The sequence below is a fragment of the Echinops telfairi genome, unplaced genomic scaffold (genome assembly GCF_000313985.2).
Source record: "Echinops telfairi isolate 266 unplaced genomic scaffold, ASM31398v2 ScPeMD7_5592;HRSCAF=6446, whole genome shotgun sequence".
In the NCBI taxonomy this organism is placed as follows: Eukaryota; Metazoa; Chordata; class Mammalia; order Afrosoricida; family Tenrecidae; genus Echinops; species Echinops telfairi.
In genome coordinates, this window is record NW_022109491.1 from 47,936,883 (window position 1) to 47,958,518 (window position 21,636).

Consider the following 21,636-nt stretch of genomic DNA (forward strand, 5'->3'; position numbering starts at 1 on the left):
GCTTGAGCCCTTGGTATCAGCTCCTCGTTTTTCCCCTCCATCCCCACACCCCTCTCTCTCATGAACCCTTGATAATTTATAAATTATTATTTTGCCATATCTTACACTGCCCAACGCCTCCCTTCACCCACTTTTCTGTTGTCTGTCCCCCAGAGAGGAGGTTATATGTAGATCCTTGTAATCAGTTCCCCCTTTCTACCCCACCTTCGCTCTACCCTCTGGGTATCACCACTCTCACCACTGGTCTGAAGGGATCATCTGTCCTAGATTCCCTGTGTTTCTAGTTCCTATCTGTACCAATGTACATCCTCTGGTCTATCAAAAGATATCATGTCTGGGGTCTTAAGGGCTTGAAGGAAAACAAGCAGTCATCTATCTCAGAAGCAACAAAGCCCACATGGAAGAACCACACCAGCCTGTGTGATCACAAGGTGTCAATGGGATCAGGTATCAAGCATCAAGGAACAAAAAATCATATCATTGTGAATGAGGGGGAGTGCAGATTGGGGACACAAAGCCCATCTGTGGGCAACTGGACATCCCCTTACAGAAGGGTCGCAGGGAGGAGACGAGCCAGTCAGGGTGCAGGGTAGCAACGATGAAACATACAACTTTCCTCTAGTTCTTAAATGCTTCCTCCCCCCCTCCCCACCCACTATCATGATCCCAATTCTACCTTACAAAGTCGGCTAGACCAGACAATGTAGTGGTAACTTTAAAACGGAGCCTACTCTGCCCTAATAAAAAGCATCATCTCTTTGGGAAGATGTAACATTTCAGAAACTGTTTACTTTTATCACCTTCTTCATGCTTGAGTCACAGAACTAGTGTCTGAGAGGATCTTATAAAGTACTTACCCAACCACCTCACTTTACATATGAGGCCCCAACAGCATTACCACTGGTTTGTAGACACACACATTTTGGAAGAGAATGCCACATATGTTTTTGTGGATAGTTAATCGGACAGGTTCCAAGAAGTGAGTAAATTTGATATATGTTGTAATCTGTTGGATATGCATTTAAAAACTATGGTACTATCAATAATGTATTTGTTTTTTAGTTTATTTTTAAGTGAAGAAGCCCTTTTACTGGTTATGTGGTCAAACTCACTTTACCTTTTGCGCGATATGCTTTTCAAAATTCCAGAGCTTCCTTTGTTAGGGCCACACAAGTACTTCTTATGAACTTGACTGCCAATTGTGAGACTTTTATATGTCTTCTACATCTGGCCCCACATTGCTCTTTACCTCCACTTTTCACAGTAATCCTAGGGACTTCCCCCGGGCTCTAAAGCGAAGGAGAATAAGGGCACAGAGTAGCGAGGGAAACTGAAGTTTCCATATACCAGATTAGCTTTCCACGTACTGGACTTACAGGTGGTGGTGGTAAGCACAAACCACCCACAAAGCTAACTATTAAAGAAGCACACGTTTCAGTTGCTTTCTACTAGAGACTTCTTAGGTCTTGGTCTCTAGTCTTGTCACTAAGGAAAGCCACTTAAACCTTCCATCGTAGTTTTCATGTCTGAAAAGACCTTGTCCTGTTGAGCATGTGGAGCATTTCTTAAGACTGAAGGTGGCTGCATTAGGAGAATCAGTTTGCAGTAGAGTTACATGCAGGCAGTAGGTTATAGGATTAGAAACTCAGAAAATGCCATTTTAAATATATGGAGAGAGCCTGTATGCTCTCTAGTTATGATCTCCAGTAACCAGTTAAGAACCAAAATTTTAGCAAAAGCATCGAGGCTGAGGAGGAAAGGAGGCTGAAGTCAGAGATTGCCTTGCTGGCTAGGTGCACCATGGGCCAGTCTGGCTGGCTCAGTTTGGGGAATAGAATCTTATTGTGCGTTCTTCTCACTGACCTTTCCAGGCTGGCTAACCAGTGGCCTTTAGTTTTCAATGGAAATTCAGCCTCCACTAGAGTTGTAAAATAGAAGATTTGGTGGAGGACTTTAGAGGTAGGCATGCTAAGTACCAGCAGTAGTGTTTTATTCTGAGATCCAATTTCTGGAAACTGACTATGGGAAACAGAAGGATTTCTCTCAAGCTGTCTCCCCCAAATATATGCCAGACTTAGCTGCTTTTGGGGGGTGAGGAGAGGCCCCACAACTGACCAGTGTCCATGAATTAAAACAATGTGAATAAGGCGCTTATGCTTACACATGCATCTGGGTTGTTTACAGCAGAACTCTTCCTTCCCGCCTCAGAGGCTCCCTTGCTTTCTGTGGCTCTAGCAGCATCTTGCCCCTGTTCAGGTTGTGAGGCTGCGTCTTCCTCCGCTGTGTCTCATCCCTGCATGGTGGCTGACACTCTCCATGTTGATGCTCATCACAGGTTTGAGTATTGGCAGCGGCACATTCAAGACAAAGACAACTAACAAAATCGCTTCGGAAGAGAATTTTTCATCAAACAAAGGAAGTCCTTTGTCAAGGTAAAGCCGTGAAAGCCTTTCTGAATAGCAGCTACAAGATGAAAAATGTCACTTTGCAATGAATTAACTCTGTCTGTATATTATTTTGTTGTGTAACTTGATGGAGGGTTATGGTTTGGGTTTTTGTTTATCTAAAATAACAGTTGAAACTTAGTCTACCTTTGAAAATATTTGCACCAGAGCTAAGTATTGTTTTGCAGCTGTTGTTTCCTTGGTTTAAGACTCAGTTGACACCTCAGTGAACCACAAATTAGCATCTACAGCTGCTCGCAGTAGGACTGCTTAGAGACCACACAAAGGAAGTTGTTAGGAAAAGGGCAGGCCTTAAAAGAAACAAAGTGACATGTTTCTAGTTTTTGAGACAGCTGATGTATCAACTAGCAATCGCGAGATATACAGTTTGTATTCATTTTCATTTGAACCAAACATTTAGCTTAGATAATCCTTTCCTTTGCTGCTGCTTTCTTGCTGCTTTTCCCACAAGAGCAAAATGTATCTTTTCACTTTGTTAAACTGTAGCATTTGTATGTTTTCTGAGGAGTGATAAGTGAGTTATGTCAACATAAAATACTAACCATGCAATGCCATCAAATCCTTGAGAAGGTGTTTCTACATGGGAATAAGCAAGCATCTGATGAAATAAATACCTGCCTTTTGGCTTTGAGTTAAATATAACTTAAAACACCACAGAAAGTTCCCTTTTCTAATACTATTTATCTTTAACAAGTGTCCTTAAAATGATATATCATATTATATATTAATTAATTACTCTCTCCCTTAATGAACTTTTAAAACAGGGACTTTACATGTATAAGATCCTAGAAAAAAAGTATTTGGTCTAGAAATATAGTATTTTTATGTGAAAATTTACATTTTAATTTGTATGTAATAATATTTTAGGATCATAAAATAAGATTGACTTTTTTCATTAATTTTGTTTTCCTTTTTAGAAACCTGATGAGTTCAATGTTAAGGGACTGCTCACTTAATTATTATGAATTATTATCTTAATATATGAGTTTTTAATCCATATTTTAAACAAAATAGAAGATAATACATTATGTGACAGGAAAAGTTTTAACATCCTGTGTTTTTATGAGTTTATGCTAAGTTCAAGTCTTAAATTTTCTCAACGAAATTTTAAAAAACAAATTATATTATTTGGCTTTATAATGCATCCCTTTTAATATTTAAAGAATATTAGATGTGTTTGTTTCCTTATATTTTAGAAGTATTGAGAAACCTTATCTTTGTACATTTTCTTTGGGTAATTGTTAAATACATTTCAAAAGCAACAGGATTTTGTAGGACATTTTATCAACCTGCTACTTTCACATTTTGTGTCTATATTTCATTAAACTAAAATTAAGTTTTCCCCTCTTCAGTTTGAGGTGGGGTCTTTTTGTTATTGTTATTTCTGCATGAAATTAGTATCCTAAATAAATAATAAGTAATCTCATAAGCCTCTTTAAAAAAAAAAAAAGCCTGTTGGCAGCCTTGGTTGTGGACACTTGATAATAGTCCAGTGATGACAAGGCCTGGACATTGAATGAGTGGGTTTGACATGGCATCTTACACGGTAAAGTTCTGGTGCTGAGTTTGGCCTGTTAATATGCCATCCTAGGCTTGAGAGCGCTCTGATTTTGCTGTTTGTGTCTGGATTCACTGAAATTTCTTAGAGGCTTACATTTAAGGATCCCACTTATTCTAGTCACTCCTTGAGCTTTATTGCTTTTACAAGTGGTCTCGAAACCCAGTACTTGAGAATAAACATAACGGTGCAGTACTGCTGTAGCACTTTTAAAATTTATTCTTTGCTCTATTTTGTCAGTGAGCTGATGAGCAAGCTCAAAAAAGAAAAAGAAAAAAAAATCCTGCTGTACCTAAAAAAAAAAAATGGCTTCTCTGGTGTCCTGGAGACAATAATTATGATGTGTTAGTTAAGCCCAAGCTACAGCTGAGGGATTTTACTTTAAAGCAGCGGATTGGGCGCAAAAAATGCATTTATAGCTCTTTGTCTGCACCTCATTATGTGTGGGCCTGATTCATTAAGTAATTGGTTTGCAGTTGTTTACATGAGTATTAAGGCCTTCTTTTCAGCAGCCTTTGAGAGATACATTGTGCAAATGTTGCCTGTGATGAATGCAGAATGAGGGCCAGAGGGCCCATCCTATTGGCTAAACAGTGCACTCTGTTGAATAGCCAGAGAAAGGGATTGGGTGCTGCTTTGCATAGCAATGACTTTCTTAATAAGTGTTACAGATTAATACACACAAGCTATAAAAGATGCAAAGAGATACTCTTAGCACATTTATACATGCTCATTTTATTGTGATGGTGGTGGAGTCCGAGTGCTTTCATATTCCATTTTTTCAGAGCAACAGCTTCAGTGCATGAGCCGTAATAGAATCCAATGTTTATTGTATTATAAATCATGGGCAAGTAGGCAGATCAGCTACAATTTATTATTAAATATTCTTTCAATGTAAATCTGTTTCTACTATTATATTTGCTTTAGCAAAATCATTTTGTGGTTGAGTGGAGATGAAAGGCATAATGTATGAAGGAATGAGTCCTAGTAGGAAGCTGTTCTACAAGTAAAGACCACTTGTTCCCTTTTGTTCAGTGGTGCATGCCAGAGCTTCCTTTCCTCAGCAAACATTGTCTCGCTTTACCTTCCCCACAGAGCAGTTTGCACTCTCCAGGATCCATTTAGTCAATGGAGAGTATATTTTAACAACATGCCATGTACCTTCATCTTACTTTTTTACCAAAAGAAAAGGATGTCTGTTTATCACATAATTGCCTGAGGAAAGGTAGCAGAAGTCGCCCAGCCACCACAGCCTGGCAGGACCCTCAGATAGCCTGCAGTGGGAGGCATCCCCCTGCCAGCCCTGCAAGCCACGGGATCGGCCAGCTGAGGGCGTCAGCAGGCAGCTGATGCTTTGGTATGCCGGTGGTAACCTTAATCTTCCTGGTGGCTGTGCCATTTTCCCTAGAGAACAGTATAAAGATCACAAGTAACCAACAATACAATGAGATAAAGATGATTTTTTTTTTCTTCTAAATCCTTTAGGCCCTCATGTATTAGCGCCTGTTTGTGTCTCTGGCTTAACTAGTCTGTATTATCCTTAAATTGTATTGAATTAGCAGCTTTTCAAATATTTCACATGTTTTGGGTGGGGATTTCTGTAATAAGCCCACTGACTTATTTTATTTGTAGAGAGCAGAAAAGAGCAATCGCTTGCTTGATAAAGGGAAGGAAGTAACAAGATGACGCCATGCAGCTAAAATTGACATCTGCTGTAGGGCCCCAAGTTAACCATCAGAGGGCGCTCAGACTTTGTCAAATTAAAATTCTCAAGACAGGTTTGTCTTTTAATTTTTAAATTAGTATTTACAGATTTCTTGGCACATTTGCTGGGATTTCCTTGCTTTTGGAGGATTATTTTGGCTTGTATTTCTCCTGAACATATCTAGTTTCTGAAATCCCTAGCTGAAGAGGCTATTTGATAAATATTAGTAATTATTCCTGCTAACAATCATTAAAATTATAGAATTCAGAGTCTTGTAACCACTTCTTCTCATACATTCGTTCTTTTCAGGACTATAATAGGGTCCAAGAACTGAAAGGACACTGGGCTCAGAGCCTGTTTATAATGCTCCCCAATGCTATATTGTAGACTGATCCCTGGACAGTTCTCTCCTAAACCCATCTGACATGGCCCTGAAGCCTCAAAATGTAGCTAGATTTGATAATGCAGAATTGTTTTCTTTACACAATTATCTTGACCATGAGGTAGAAGGTCAATCAGTGTGTTGCTAACATTAAGACTGGCCCCTAGTTCAGCTCCTTCCAAATGTGTCCTCATAGGCCAGCAAGGAGTATTCAACACCCCTCTCAGGACACTTCAAGGACCCCAATCTCTTCCACCACCCCTCTGTTCACTGATCACTGTTAGCAGCTCTAATCTGAGTCACACCCTCTGTAGCGTGCTGTTTCCTGTGCCGTAGCTTCTCCTCCCACACTTTTATTGGAATACTCCTATCCCACTTCATGACCGGCTGGTGCCCACTAGATTTCCCAGGCTTAACACCTAACCTTCTAGATGTCTCTTACAAAGAGGATCTGGCTGTACAAAATGCCTCTTCTGCCCTACTTCTGTCGTCTTCATCATCTGTAGCCCAATGGTGTGTTTACAGGTACTCACTACTATAGGCACCATATTAGAATTGAGATGACTGTCAATCATCTGAAATGAGTGAGCCTCAATATATAGCTCTGCTGTCCACTCAGGCTCAAGTGCCCCACCTCTATGTGACATTATGCACAAGGGCTGAAAAATCAACCAAATATAATGTCACCGAGTCGATACCATCTCATAGCAACCCTGTAAGACTGGGTAGAACTTCCCCTGCGGGTTTCCGAGACTTTATCTCTTCATGGGAGTAGAAAGCCCTGTCTTTCTCCCCTGGAGCAGCTGATGATTTCACAATGATGACCTTGTGGTTAAAGGTCCAACTTATAGCCACTACCCGACCAGGGAGTAAAACATTCCACAAAGTTATATGCATGAGTTTTTTATGAGGGCCTGGGCACATTGTGGGGATAACATGACTTTCTTCAGTTTGTTTTCCAAGGACTTCTCCAGCAATTACATCCTCTATGTGTGCTCTATGTTGTTCAGGAAGCAGGGTGGTGAACACACTTACTCAGGGCCTATTGGAGTCTTTTCTCAACTGCCACCTCTCTGCTAATGAAAGCCTATCTGACTCCCGATCCCAAACTTCAGGGCATGCAGGTCTTAGGCACATAGGCCTTGAATATCATTCTCAGCTCAACTCGCAGTCACCATTTTGTTATGCGTCACCATAATTATTTTGATATGTCTCCCCCACTGGAATCTAAGTACAGAGATGAAATCTGTGTTAGTTACTACTACAGCCCTCGCACAGAACAAGACGTGAAAGTGTCATCTTCATGGCTTCTTCGGAGTGAATGAGTAAATGTATGAGCAAGGATATAAATGGCTGCAAGGACTCTCTGCCCACCTGCTCATAGAAGGCTGGCCACGGGAGCTTCCCAACCTGCCAGCTCTGTCCTTAACTTCTCGGGGTTCCAACACCCATATAGTGAAGGTACTGGGTCAATAATCCATAAACTATCTGTAATACTTTCATAGTGGGCTTCTTATTTCTAGATTTTCTATGTCTCATTTTGGGACTAGCGGACTCCCCAAGATTATTAATGAACATGGCTACTCCTTTACTCTGAAATAGTCTCAGGAAGTCTTCTAGTCACAAGGGGCCTAGCAAGCCTGGATTTTTCTTAAGAACTTAAAGTTCCATTCTACATTTTCTCTTATTCTATTAAGATTCATCTTAATAGATAAATATTGTTAGTAATAGTAGCTGGACATCAGCTAATTCTTCAGGTCTCAGAGTAGGTGAGGCTGTAATTCATGTAGGTGATTCATCCTGAAGAATCTAGATTTTTCCTTTGAGTCTTTGGTTATCTTTCTCTTTTGTCCCATGTGAGCAGAGACCAATATTTGTGTTTTAACCACTTGCAAGCTTTTAAGACCCTACTCCCTAAACTAAGGTCTAGAGTATAAACGTTATTTACCGTATTATTCCATTTGATCAAGTTGTCTGACAAGACTGTGGTCCTAAGCCTTCAATTCCAGAAAATCTATCCCATGAAATATTTGCTTACATATAAGAAATGCCCATAAGTGTGTGCCCATACACACACATAGGCTTCCACCTACATATATCCACACATGTATATACCTATACACATATGTCTACATACATAGATATGTGTCCACACATAACTTTACAACTAAATTACATATGTCTTAGCAATTACCAAAAGGCCCCTTTTTTTGTTTGTTTGTTTGTTTTTTTTAATATTTTATTAGGGGCTCATACAACTGTTATCCCAATCCATACACACATCAATTGTGTAAAGCGCATTTGTACATCGTTTCTCAAAACGATCATTTTCTCTCCATTTAAACCCCCGACATTAGGTCCTCATTTTTCCCCTCCCTCCCCGCTCCCCCCTCCCGCATGAGCCCTTGATAGTTTATAAATGGGATTTTGTCATATCTTGCCCTGTCTGACGTCTCCCTTCATCCACTTTTCGGTTGTCTGTCCCCCAGGGAGGAGGTCACACACAGTTCCATGTAATCGGTTCCCTCTTTCCTACCCATTCTCCCTTTACCCTCCCTGTTTTGCCACTCACATCACTGGTCTTATAGGGCTCATCCGTCCTGGATTCCCTGTATTTTCAGTTCCGATCTGTACCAGTGTACCTCCTCTGGTCTAGCCAGTCTTGCAAGATAGAATTCGAGTCATGGTAGTGGGAGCGGGGAGGAAACATTTAGGAACTAGAGGAAGGTTGTATTTCTCATCATTGTTACATTGCACCGTGACTGGCTCATCTACTCCCCGAGACCCCTCTGCAAGGGGATCTCCAGTGGCCTACTAATGGGCTTTGGATCTCCACTCCGTACTCCCCCATCATTCACTATGGTAAGCAAAAGGCCCTTTTTTGTGTGTGATATCTTTTACTTTTGGTCAAGCTGTGCAACATTTCCCCCTCACTTGGCATTCACTTTTACATCACCAAAAGTAACAAGTGTCTACCACCTAAAAAGTGAATTCCCTTCATCCCTCACCTCTGACATCCAGTAATATGCATAAGCTTTTATATATTTACCTATTTGTACCATCCCATAAAAGTAAAAACATAAAGTATTTGTATATTTAGCTTATTTCATTCAACACAATGTGTTCCAGGTCCATCCATATTGTAAGATACTTAGAGAACTAATTTTTTTATCTATGAGTCGTATTCCATGTTTGTATATACCATGTTTTACACACAAATTTGTATGGTCACATTTTATGAGAGCCCTGCTCACACCGTGGCTCAGAGCATGGCTGCTAACGCAGTGAATGCTGGCAGTGCAAACCGACCAGCGACTCTGCTTCCATAAATACCACAGTGCTGCAGATCCTGTGGGGCAGTACTACCCTGTCTTAGAGAGCTGCTGTGAGGAGTTGGAATTTACTCAATGGCACATTTATCCATTCATCTACTGAAGGGCATTTAAGTTGTTTCCTTCATTTTGCCATTATGAATAATGCTGCCATGCCCCAAACACTTGAAAGCAGAGACTTATACACCAACGTTTATTGTAGCCCTAGTCACAATAGACAAAGGGTGGAAACACCCCAAATGTCCATCAGCAGATGAACAAGTAAGCAAAATGTGGTACAGACATGCAATGAACTACTACACCTCAGAATAATGAAGTTTAGAATAAGATTCTATTGTGTTTTGAGTGAAGGTTTACACGGGATTAGGCTTTCATTTAACAATTTCTATACAACTGGTTTAAGTACATTGGTTACTTTTTTATTATTCCAAAAGAAAGCAGAAAATGATGTAAACTAGTACAAATTAAGAATGGGTTAAAAGGGAAAACAAATGACAAGATGTTAAATTTTAACCTGACTATATCTGCAATAATTCACCTTCTGATATATTCTCTCTGTGAGCAGGGCTTTTCCCAGCTTGGTCAGTGGTCTGAGGGTATCAATGGAGGCTTATTATCCATCGAATCAAGTAGATATGGGCCTTTCACTATCATCCATATCCTTCTGCAAAATGGTTGTTCTGAAGTTAAATCTAATACATTTCACTCCTCTCATCCTGGATTTTGTTATTCATGGTCCATGGATCACACAGGCTAATGTGCTTCTTCCATGTGGGCTTAACTGTCACCTATGTCCAAAAATAAATCAATAACTTACTCCCATGGAGTCGATGCTGATTCATAATAACTCCACAGGACAGGGTAGAACTTCCCCTATGAGTTTCTGAGACTGTAATTCATTAGAGGAATAGAAAGGCCCTTCTTTCTCCTGCAGTGTCTGGTGGTTTCAAACTGCTGACCTTGTGGATCACAGCTCAACACATAATCACTACACCACCAGGACTTTGTCACCTTATTTAGATGGTTGCTTTTTTAAGATAAGCATTGAAGACTCCAGAAGCTATTCTTTCTGATAGCGGGTTGCATCTGATTTCCTCACCACACTTTGCTATAACATCCTTATCTTCAATGATCCCTTCATGACAGTAAGCATTGAGCGGAGCTACATCACAAGAACAGATTATTCTTAAGTTAGAGCTTATGGTTGAGTGTGAGCTCAAAATCCATTCTGATATCTAAGGTGAATATATTTTCCTGCTTCACTTTAGTGGCAAGTTATTAGTGTTTTTGAGGGATACTGTAAGTGACCTCTGAGGGGCCCTTTTTAATTCTAATAATGGTGGAAACTGACATTTTGATACATCCTTAAAGACATTATGCTGAATGAAATAATTAAATTGCTATATAACAAATATTGTGCTATTCACTATTGTACAATGCAGTATGTGCAATTATAGTATGTACTGTTCACTATTCACATACCTGAAAGGAAAATAAAAGAGTGTAGTTGTTAGTGATTATTCAGAGTGGAAAGGAGCAGGGAGTGGAAGTTATTTCTTATAGAGTACTGAGTTTCAATTTATAGTGATGAAAAAAATCTCATTAAGAGATTATTGTAGGTTCTGTTAGTGAGTTGTATTCCTGTGAAAAGTTGAATTGGCAAAAAGTATGCAAAAACTGTATTTACAAATATGACCACGCTGCTGAGGTTGCTTTCATACAACCAAACAGCTCGTGGAATTTGGTTCCTTGGTTTGGAGGTACAGGGTCATGGTTTTATCAGGCATCCTAATTGGTCAAATAGCATGTTCAGTGCTTCTAGTCTATCTCCTAGTTCATTGTGTATATCTAGGGTCTTTAAAAGGCTTGCAAGCAGATATTCAAGGCACACCTATTGTTTCCTCTTTTCCTAGAGCAACAAAGAAGGGAGAATATATGGCTAATTGCTTCCAGGAACAAGGGCCTCCTTTCCAATGAGACCAGAAGAACTAGATAGTGCCTTGCTGCCATTATTGAACATTTAGGTCAGAGATTTGATAGAAGAATCCTGATCATAAGGGAAAAAACAACAGAAAAGAATAGTAAATTATCTTGAAATCCAGACTTTATAGAGCTGGATGTTGTTGTTGTTGTTGTTGTTGTTGTTAGGTGGCATCAGGGCCAACCAATAGTTACCTTATGTACAACAGAATGAAAACTACACGATGCTGTGCCATCCTCACAATTGTTCCTATGCCTGGGCTCATTGAGGAAGCCACTGTGTCAATCCATCTCCTTGAAGGCCTTCCTCTTTTTTGCTGCCCTCCACTTTACCAAGTATGATGTCCTTCTCCAGCGACAAGTCTCTCCTGACAATATGTCCAAAGTATATGAGACGAAGTCTTGACCATCCTTTTCTCTAAGGAGCACTCTGGCCATACTTTTTGTAATATAGGTTGGTTTGTCCTTTTAGCAGTCCGTGGTACTTTGAATATTCTTCTCCAGCACCACAATTCAAATGCTTTGATTCTTCTTCAGTCTTCTTTATTCGACGTCCAAATTTCACATGCATATGAGGCAATGGAGAAGACCATGGACTGGATCTTAAAATGACCAAGTAGTAAGTTAGCTCAGAGTAAAGAAATGTCTGCCTTGAGTATTATGCACTTTCCAGAACATCTGTATAGGACAAGAGTGACATCAACTCTAATGATTATATAGGAAACTTAAGGGACAATGAGTTTACGCTAATGGGGAGGGTGAGAATGATTGCACAACTTGAAAAATGTAATCAATGCCAATGAATTTTACGTGCAGAAAATGTCAAAGTGGTATATATTTTCTCTCAATATCAACAGTGAGCTTTCAAAACCCAAATCTAATAATTGTTTATTTCCTTTCTTATAGAAGGGTTGCAGGGAGGAGACAAGCCAGTCAAGGTGCAGGGTAGCAATGATGAAACATACAACTTCTCTCTAGTTCTCTAATGCTTCCTTCCCCCCACTATCATGATCCCAATTCTACCTTACAAAACTGGCTAAACCAGAGGATGTAGACTGGTACAGATCAGAGCTGGAAACACAGGGAATCCAGGATAGATTATTGCCCTCAGGGGCAATAATGAGAGTAGCAATACCAGGAGGATAAAGGGAAAGTGGGGGTAGAAAGGGGAAACCGATAACAAGGATCTACATATAACCCCCTCCCAGGGGGATGAACAACAGAAAAGTGGATGAAGGGGGAGACATTGGTCAGTGTTTAAGACATGATAAAATAATAATAATTTATAAATTATCAAGGGTTTGTGAGGAAGGGAGGGTGGGGGAGGAAGGGGAAAAATGAGCTGATACCAAGGGCTCAAGTAGAAAGAAAATATTTTTTAAATGATGGCAACAAGTGTACACCTGTGTTTGACACCATGGGTGTATGTATGGATTGTGATGAGTTATACAAGCCCCCAATAAAATGATTAAAATTTTTTTTTCCAATACCTTTCTATTGCTTTAACATAAAAGTCTGAATTTGGAATAAGCCCTCTAAGATTGGTTCCCTCAAATAAGGTTAGCTTACATAGCTAGACCTCTCCTGTTCTACTACCACCCTTAGTTCCTGACATAGCGACTGTTTTACATCCATTTGTGCAATTAACCAATGAATGTCCCCCTCTCTCTAGTAGGTAAATTCTATGAGGGCAGCTACTATACCTCTTTCAACTTTCTCGAGTAACCCTGTGCTTAGCCCTTATTAGGAGTTCAATGAATATATGGAATGAACAAATGAAACATAATAACCACAATATTTACATATGTAGATGCCTGTATTTGGACCTCTGTAAATGCCTTTTGCCTCCTAGTTCTTTCCTCTATTTCTTTTTACTTTCCTTTTGTCCCACTATCATGTTCAGCCTTCATTTGGGTTTCAGTAATTCCTCTCGGTTACATTGCCCTTGATCAAGTCCTACCAGGCCTCCGATACCCTCCTCACCATAGATTTTGGATCACTTGTTGTTCCCTTGTGCCTGAGTTAGCACAATATTCTATCATAAAATTATTGGATTTACATATTGAGCAGTTCTACCCTTAGGGCTGACTCATGAGACCCCTGGTGGGCTTGGGAGACTGTAACTGATTATGGGAGTAGAAAGCCCAATCTTTCTCCCATGGATCTGCTGGTAGTTTTGAACTGCCAACCATGTGGCTTATAGCCCAACACACAGCCACTACACCACCAGGGCTCCCCGAGCTCCATAAGCAGTAAAATTTCCCTTCCCCCATCTTTTCCCATCCCTCACACCTCTTGTAACCACTAATAAACTTTTTGCCTGTTCTTGTCTGTCAAAAAAAACCCAAAAAACTTATGACTTGGGGCAAGCCCACCTTAGTCCTCAAAGTGACGTCCTTGTTCATCAACACTTTAAAGAGGTCTGTACAACAGATTTGCCCGATGCAATCTGCCATTTGAATTCTTGGCTGCTGCTTTCATGAACATTTGGTATGGGTCCAAGCTAGAGGAAATCTTTTCTGTTTATCATGATGTTATCTATTGGTCCAGTTATGAAATGGACACAAATGTGGATCTCATGCAATGTATTGGCCAGGTCGCTGTCTTCCAAATTTCTTGGCAAAGTGAGTGAGTGCTTCAAGTGCTGCATCGGTTTGTTGAAACCTTTGGGTGGGTGTTCTGCCCATTCCTGGAGCATTGCTTTTCCCTAGTGTGTCAGGGCCACTTTGATTTCTTCCTTCAGAGTAGTTGGTTCTTGCTCCTATGCTACCTCTTGAAAGGTTGAATGTTGACTAGTTCTTTTTGGTACCATGGGTCTGTATATTTTTCCATCTTCTTTTGATCCCTCCTATATTGTTCAATATTTAGCCTTTGGAAGCCTTCAGTCTTGTAACTCAAAGCTAGAATGTTTTCATCATTTTCTTCAAATTGAGTTGAAGTGTGTTCTTCCTCTTTTGAGTTTTCTATCTCCAGGTATTTGTACAATGCATTTTAATACTTTGTCTTCTCTTAATTCCCTTTGTAATTCTCTGTTCAGATATTTTGCTTCATCATTTCTTCTATTTGCTTTAGCCATTCTACAATCAAGAGAAAGTTCAAGATTCTCTTCTGACATCCACTTTGCTCTTTACTTTCTTCCCTGTCTATTTAATGATCCTTTGCTTTCTTTATGTATGATGTTCTTGATGTCATCCCACAGCATGTCAGATCTTCTGATGTTAGTGTTCATTGAGTCAAATCTGTTCTGGAAGTTCAGGTGAAATATACTCAAGGTCAAATTTTGACTTGCGTAGTCTTGTTTTAATTTTCTTCAACTTCAACCTGAACTTACATATGAGTATTATTGGTCTGTTCCAGCTCCTGGCTGATGATATTGAGCTTCTCTATCAACTTGTCCCACAAGTGTAGTCAACTTGATTCCTGGATATTCCATCTGGCAAAATCTACATGTAGAGTCACCATTTATATTGTTGGGAAGAAAAATTATTGAAACTGAAGAAGGTGTTTTTCTTGAAAAATGGTATCTGAGATATGCATCTTTGTTTTTATCACCAAGACTATGTTTTCTAACTACTGTACTTTCCTCTTTGTTTCCAACTTTTGATTCCAATCACCAATAATTATCCATGCATCTTGACTGCATGCTTGATCAATTTCAGTCTGAAGAAGTTAGTAGAATTCTTCAGTGTGCTCACCTCTAGTTTTAGTGGTTGATTTATAAATTTGAGTGATTGTTGTATTAACTGAAATTCTTTGCATTTTTATAGCTATTATCCTATCATAGGCAGCATTGTACTTCAAGATAGAACTTTTTTATTATGAATGCAGCGCCATTCCTCTTGAATTTGCCATTGCCAGCATAGTAAACTATATGATTTTCTGTTTCAAAGGGCCGATACCAGTCCATTTGAGTGCACAAATGCCTAGGATATCAATCTTTTTGTGTCCACCTCATTGTACCTGACTTTCAATTTTTCTAGATTTGCACTTAAGGTATTCCATGTTCCAGTTTTTGATAGATGTTTGCAGTTATTTCTTCTCACTTTGAGTCATGCCCGATCGGCAAATAAAGATCCTGAAAGCTTTGCTCCATTCCCATCCTTATGATTGACTCTACTTTCCAAGTCAGCTCCTTTTCAGTCAGATTTTGAGTTCCTCTGACCTGGGGGCCTCATCATCCAGCACTATATCTGACAACACTCTGTAGCAAGTCATAAAGCTTTCAGTATGTCTCTTAATGTTCCACTGCTATTCGTAAGGTTTTCCATGGCTAATTCATCAGAAGTGGAAGCTCTACTGAAAACTTCACCAGGAGTGACTCTGCTGGTATTTGAAATACCAGTGACATAGGTTCCAGCATCATAGAAACATGCAACAAGCTACTCCAGTACAAGAAACTGACAGACAGAGTGTCTATCCTTAAAAGGATGCTGGTGGTGGTAGGTGCCGTCTAGTTGGTTCCAACCCTTAGCAACCCTCTGCACAACAGAGCAAAACATTGCCTAGTCTTGTGCCATCCTCACAAATGTTCCTATTCCTGAGCCTATTGTTGCAGCCACTGTGTCATTCCATCTTATTAAGGGCCTTCCTCTTTTTCTCTGCCTCTCCACTTTTAGCAAGTCCTTCTCTAGGAACTGGGCTCTCCTGAAAACATGTCCCAAGTATGTAAGACAAGTCTTACCATCCTTGCTTCTGAGGAGCCACACTTCTTCCATAAGAAACTTGTTTGCCCTTTTGGCACTCCATAGTACTTTTAATATTCTTCAGCAGCACCACAATTCAAATACATTGATTCTTCTTTGGTTTGCATTATTCATTTTCCAACTTTAACATGCATTGCAATTGAAAATACCATGTCTTGGTGTGTTAGGCAGAGTTCTCTAGAGACACAAAACCAGGACACGCTCGATAGATGGATGGATGGATGGATGGATGGATGGATGGATGGATGGATGGATGGACAGACGGACGGATAGGTAGATAGATTTATACAGCAAGAAGTAATATGACAACTAATTGGTCCACATAGCAGTACAGAAGACTCAGTTCAACTCATTATCATGGAACAGTTAATACACTGAAGTCTTTTAACTCATGTAGGCTGCTGGGTCCAAGGTTTAGGAAGCAGACAGCGGAGTCCTCCCTCAGACAAGGCAAGCAGAGTCTGCCCGCAGACAGCAAACAGTAGGGTGAGTTAGCAACAGTGAGTATCTCAGGAGCTTAGCGAAGCAAACTCAAGCAATGCAAGGCAACAGGATCCACCAGCCTCAAGCTCGGGGTAATGTACACACCAGCAGGAGGTGAAGCAGGTCTTGAAAGAGCCTCAAGCTCTAGCAAAAGGATCCATGATCCATGGGTTGGCTTGGCCCACAGGTAGCACACAGGTTGAGGCAGAGAACTAGCTAAAGCAGCAGCACCAGACAGAGCCATTTATCTTTTTGCCTTCCAATCAAACTGCAACCTGATTAATCCCACGTGTTCCTATTGGCCAGGTTGGCACAATAAACCTACCCACCACACTTGGGTTAGATGCATCTTAATCCTCAAAGTAAAATGCTTGCTTTCAGTACTCTACAGAGGTCTTATGCAGCAGATTTATCCAATGGAATGTGTGATCTTTAGACTGCTGGGTCCACGAGCATTGATTGTGGATCCAAGCAACATGAAACCCTTGATAACTTCAGTCTTTTCTCTGTTTATCATGATGTGATAGTGTCTAGTTGTGAGGATTTGGGTCTTCTTATTCCATACTGCAGGCTGCAATCCTTGATCTTCATCAGCAAGTACTTCAGGTCCTCTTCACTTTCAGCAATCAAGGTGGTATCATATATGTATCACAGGTTATTAATAAGCCTTCCTCCAATCGTCCCTAAAGGGATAGATGTGATGAATTCACAGAGTATCCAGCATCCAGGAGGCTAGGGTACCAACTATTGGGAAATGCAATAGAGGCTGGATACTGAGCTCTGGCTGCATTTCCACAGAACTGGCCAAGGTGAGTGCTCATAGAACCACAGTGGTGCTGTCAGGCACGGACACCCTTCTACCACACAGGACTCTGACATTGTTTGGTTTTTAAAACTTTGAGAATAAATGTGAAATTTCTAGCTTTCAGTGATCAACATATGTGCCTTATGAAAAGTTGAGTGTCTCCCTTTTATCACTTCCAGAACTTAGGGCCTTTTTTTTTTTTTTAAACAGGCATGAAAACAAAAGGAAATTGCCTGCCAACTTAAAATCTAAAGGTAAGAGAAACAACCAGACACAGAATTTCCAGTCCATATTTTTCCAAAAGAGTTGCCGGATATGTGTGCTTCAACACGATTTGAACCATGTTTGTGATCAAAGGAGAAGCTCAGGGTGATCTTGGTCGTTGAGACCCTCGGTTCCTGGCTTCTCGAGACACCGTCAACAGTAAGCAGGATCCGTGACTGAACCACAAGTGCAATGGGCCACAGGTGCTTAGCATTTGAGTTTGTGGATGTGAACTTCCAGGGGATCCTGACTGCTTATCTAAATTGATTACTAAGAAAAGCTTACTGTACCCACAATTTTTCTGTCTCTCTTTGTATTATCACTGCTATGCATTGCTAATTCCTTTGTGAATGACAAGGCTCTTATAGTAGGCTCTTATCCTCATATCTAACCCTTTCCTAACTTCGGGGTGTCATCCACCTGGCCACTAGCACCCAAAACCTGACTCAGTCTTTTTACCTTCCAATGTAAGAATATCTGATGCCTTGCTGAGGCCTGAAGGATAAAGTCCAAACTTTTTCTCTTATGACCTGGCCTCAGCCCTGCTTTCCACCTTAGTTCTTCCCAAGGTCCTGCCCTCTTTGGATCTAGCCACAATCAGCTTTCCCTGGATGTACCACATCACTGTACTTTTGTTCATGCTAGTAGTCCCTTTCCCTTCTCATTGGCTCAGTCAGCTCCTCTGCAGCCATCAAAGCCCAGTTCACAGTAGGAATCGATCCCTCCTTCCACAGTAACACTGTGCCACATTCCTTGCCAAAGCTGTACTCTATTACTCTGCCTTCAACCCTACCACCAGTAGATTATAAGTAAGAGCATGGATTTGAGTCACATAAACTGAGTGCGACTTCTTGGCCATGCACTAACACTGTACTTGGGACCTACAATATTTAACCTATCTCGGCCTCAGTTTGAGGGATAAAGGTGAGGCTTTCTACCTCCATAAAGATTTAGTCTCAGACACCCACGGGAGCAATTGCTATGAGATGCAATCAACTGAGTGGTAGTGAATTTTGAGCATTTTTAAAGCCTCAGCTTAAGCCCTGGTGGCATAGTGAGTTATGCATTAAGCTGCTAACTGCAAGATCGACAGTTCAAAACCACCAGCTGCTCACAGGAGAAAGATAAGGCTTGAGAAAGCCTCTCGTAAGGATTACAGTCTCAGAAACCCACAGGGACTGATCTACTATAGCAGTGAGTTTGGATTTTAGTTTTGGAAGCCTGTTTGCTCAGTAAGCTAGACCTGTAGGGTACTGTAGGGAAAAGACGGGCCATATCCAAGAATAAATCAAAAAGTCGTGTTATTAGGGCTCCTGTTCATACATTAGTTAAGTCCAGACACAATGTGGTTAAGCATGTCTGCAATCAAGGAATGGCTGCTGACCGGTTCTCTCAGTATACACTGTCTTAGTCTCATTAGGGTGCCTTCAAAAGTAAAGATTCATTCAAAACAGTGGCTTCTGAGGGGATCCGATGGACCAGTTAAACTCAAGGCAGAGAAGTGAGCTCAGAAAATTGTAGTGATTACTTTCAATTAGTAAAGGTTTCTATAATTTCTCAGCAATACTATTTTTTTACTTAACCTCATGTAAGATGTTAGCTAAGAACTGAAAGGTCAAGCTATGTGAATCTTAGTATCAGTGTTCGAAGATTGTTAATACAGCAAATGCTGTGGGTGGCCCCACTCCATCCGATCAGACCCCTCTGGAAGTCATCTCAGCCACTATTTTCACACATACTTGAGCCTTCTACGTGGAATCATTGTGTACTTGTGCCTGAGGGTTTTATCTAGCCACTCGGGGCATTGTGGCCTTACAGGACAGTCCAAAGAGCAAGCAAGCTAATGTCCCCCAAACAACATTCAATAATCAAGAGATGCAGGTTGGCAGATAAATAACCCCACTTCTTTACTCTTCAGGGATAATTTGGGATGTGTTCTACAAAGTCTCAGAGGATCCCCAGCATGATAAGCCCCAGTTGCCCATTGCCAGCCTCCATTCCTTGAAGTACCTTTATTGGCCTCCTTTCGTCCCTTCTTCACCTCCTCACTCTCTTCCAATGTTTTTTGGGATCACCTCCCAAATAAGCATGTACACCCAAGTTCTTGTCTCAGAGTCAACATCACTGTCTATTCCTCCACGATACCTCTTCCTTCTCTCTGTTCTCATAAAGAAAGAGAGAAAAGAGGAGGAGCAACTGAGATGATAACACTAGGTAGTATCAGGCCTAGTAAAAGACTCCAACAGACCATATGTCCTTGTTGACTCGTAAGCCCCTGTGATATGGCAAAAGTAGTGCTGTTAGGTTGAGTGTTGACCTGCTAATGGCAAAGTTGGCCATTCAAACCCACCAGCCACTCTGGACGAAACATGAATTCTCTGCTCCCATAAAGATTTGCATTCCTGAACACCCTCTGGAGCACTGTTCCTATTACTCTGTCCTTTAGGGTCACTATGAGTGAGAATTAACTGGATGATTTTGGTAAAACATAGGAAACAACTGGGTACAATTAGTGCTTTTCATAACCATGCATTGAACTCCTTGGGCAGGATGTAGATTTGTACAGTATGAACATATATTCCAAGTGTATTTGGTCAGATGCTTGGTGTGGTGTATCTGCTAGACCTTTTACAGGCCACTGCTCCAATTCGTCATCTTGCAATGCTGTTTCAAACACAATTAACCAGAGCTAATTAGAATGCAGAAATATTTAATGCCTATCTGGTTTTGTCTTCCAGCCTTCTGGGGTGAGTCTGATGACAGCAACTCAGAAATTGAAGCTGCTTTATGTCCTGGAAACCGTAACAAGTCTACTGATGATTCTGATGATTTTAATAGTTAATAAGTTACAGCACCAGTTAGAAATAAAAAGTCTTAACCCAGCCTCTGTTCCTTTGTGATGTCTACAATAAGCAAATCCTTTTAAGTTTTCTAATTTTTCAATGTGAAAACGTAGGACCACATTACTGCCTTAAGTGAAATTTCATGGCATAAGTGACTAGACTGTGTTTTTTTAAGTGTTATCATAAAGTAAGGCAATTAATGCAATGCCCATAAAACTTCCAGTTGACTTCATTGCAAAAATTTTTCGGCTGATTCTAAAATGCATATGGAAACTTGAGAAAAGCCAAAGCAATCATGAAAGACAAATATTTGGAGTAGTCACATTTCCCTATTTCGAAATGTGCTACAAATCTACAATAACTAAAACAATGTGATGTAGACATTGACATACAGACATATAAATCAATTTATTAGTGATTCATTTCACTTAGTAGTGTATTGATATACTTAGAATTTACAACCAAGAAGCTAAAAATAAACCCTTATATTTATGGTCAATAGAATCCAACAAGGTAGCAAAAAAACAATATACCATGATCAAGTGGTATTCATAGCAGGTACACAAGGACAGTTCAACATTAGAAAAGCAATCACTGTGGGATAAGCCTCCAGATGTCTCTCTTCACAATAGAGGATGGGAAGAAACTGTTACCAAACAGTGCATTGAAGAGAGGACTATAGCAGATCAAAATGATAGACCCGTCTTGGACAGTTAAAACCTTGTCAGTTGATTGCCCCTCTGATGCATGTTCGGCCTGCTCTGGTTTTCAACATTTTCTGTACTTTTTGTTGTTGTTAGTTCATACTGGGGTTTTTCTCAGATGTGTTTTGCCACTGGGGGTGAACCTCTTGAATTTTTGTTAGGTGTTTTGAGTTCAAGAAGGAAAAGAATGTTTTGAAACTGATTGTGATAGCAATTGTATAATGTTGCTTGATGTGATTGAACTATGGAATGACATTATATCTGCATTAACTTCAAATAAAATGGTTTTGAAAAAAAAGAAAAGGAAAATCAATCAATGTGATCCACCACATAAATTAAAAAAGAACCACATGATCATTTCAATCAACACAGAACAAACATTTGACAAAATCTCAAACCTTTTCCTAATAAA

General features: G+C 40.2%; 1 protein-coding gene across 3 annotated transcripts in view; it reads left to right on the forward strand.

Annotated features, from left to right (window-relative positions):
• The window catches only part of KIZ (kizuna centrosomal protein), a 165,357-nt gene extending 143,930 nt beyond the window's left edge, over nucleotides 1–21,427 (forward strand). For all 3 annotated transcript variants that reach the window (XM_045295558.1, XM_045295559.1, XM_045295560.1), the window contains 3 exons: nucleotides 2,336–2,432; nucleotides 17,624–17,667; nucleotides 20,416–21,427. In XM_045295558.1, the coding sequence (XP_045151493.1) occupies nucleotides 2,336–2,432; nucleotides 17,624–17,667; nucleotides 20,416–20,519 (245 nt within the window). In that variant the 3' untranslated portion in view covers nucleotides 20,520–21,427. The remainder of the gene's footprint in view (nucleotides 1–2,335; nucleotides 2,433–17,623; nucleotides 17,668–20,415) is intronic.
• Nucleotides 21,428–21,636: the final 209 nt, after the last annotated feature.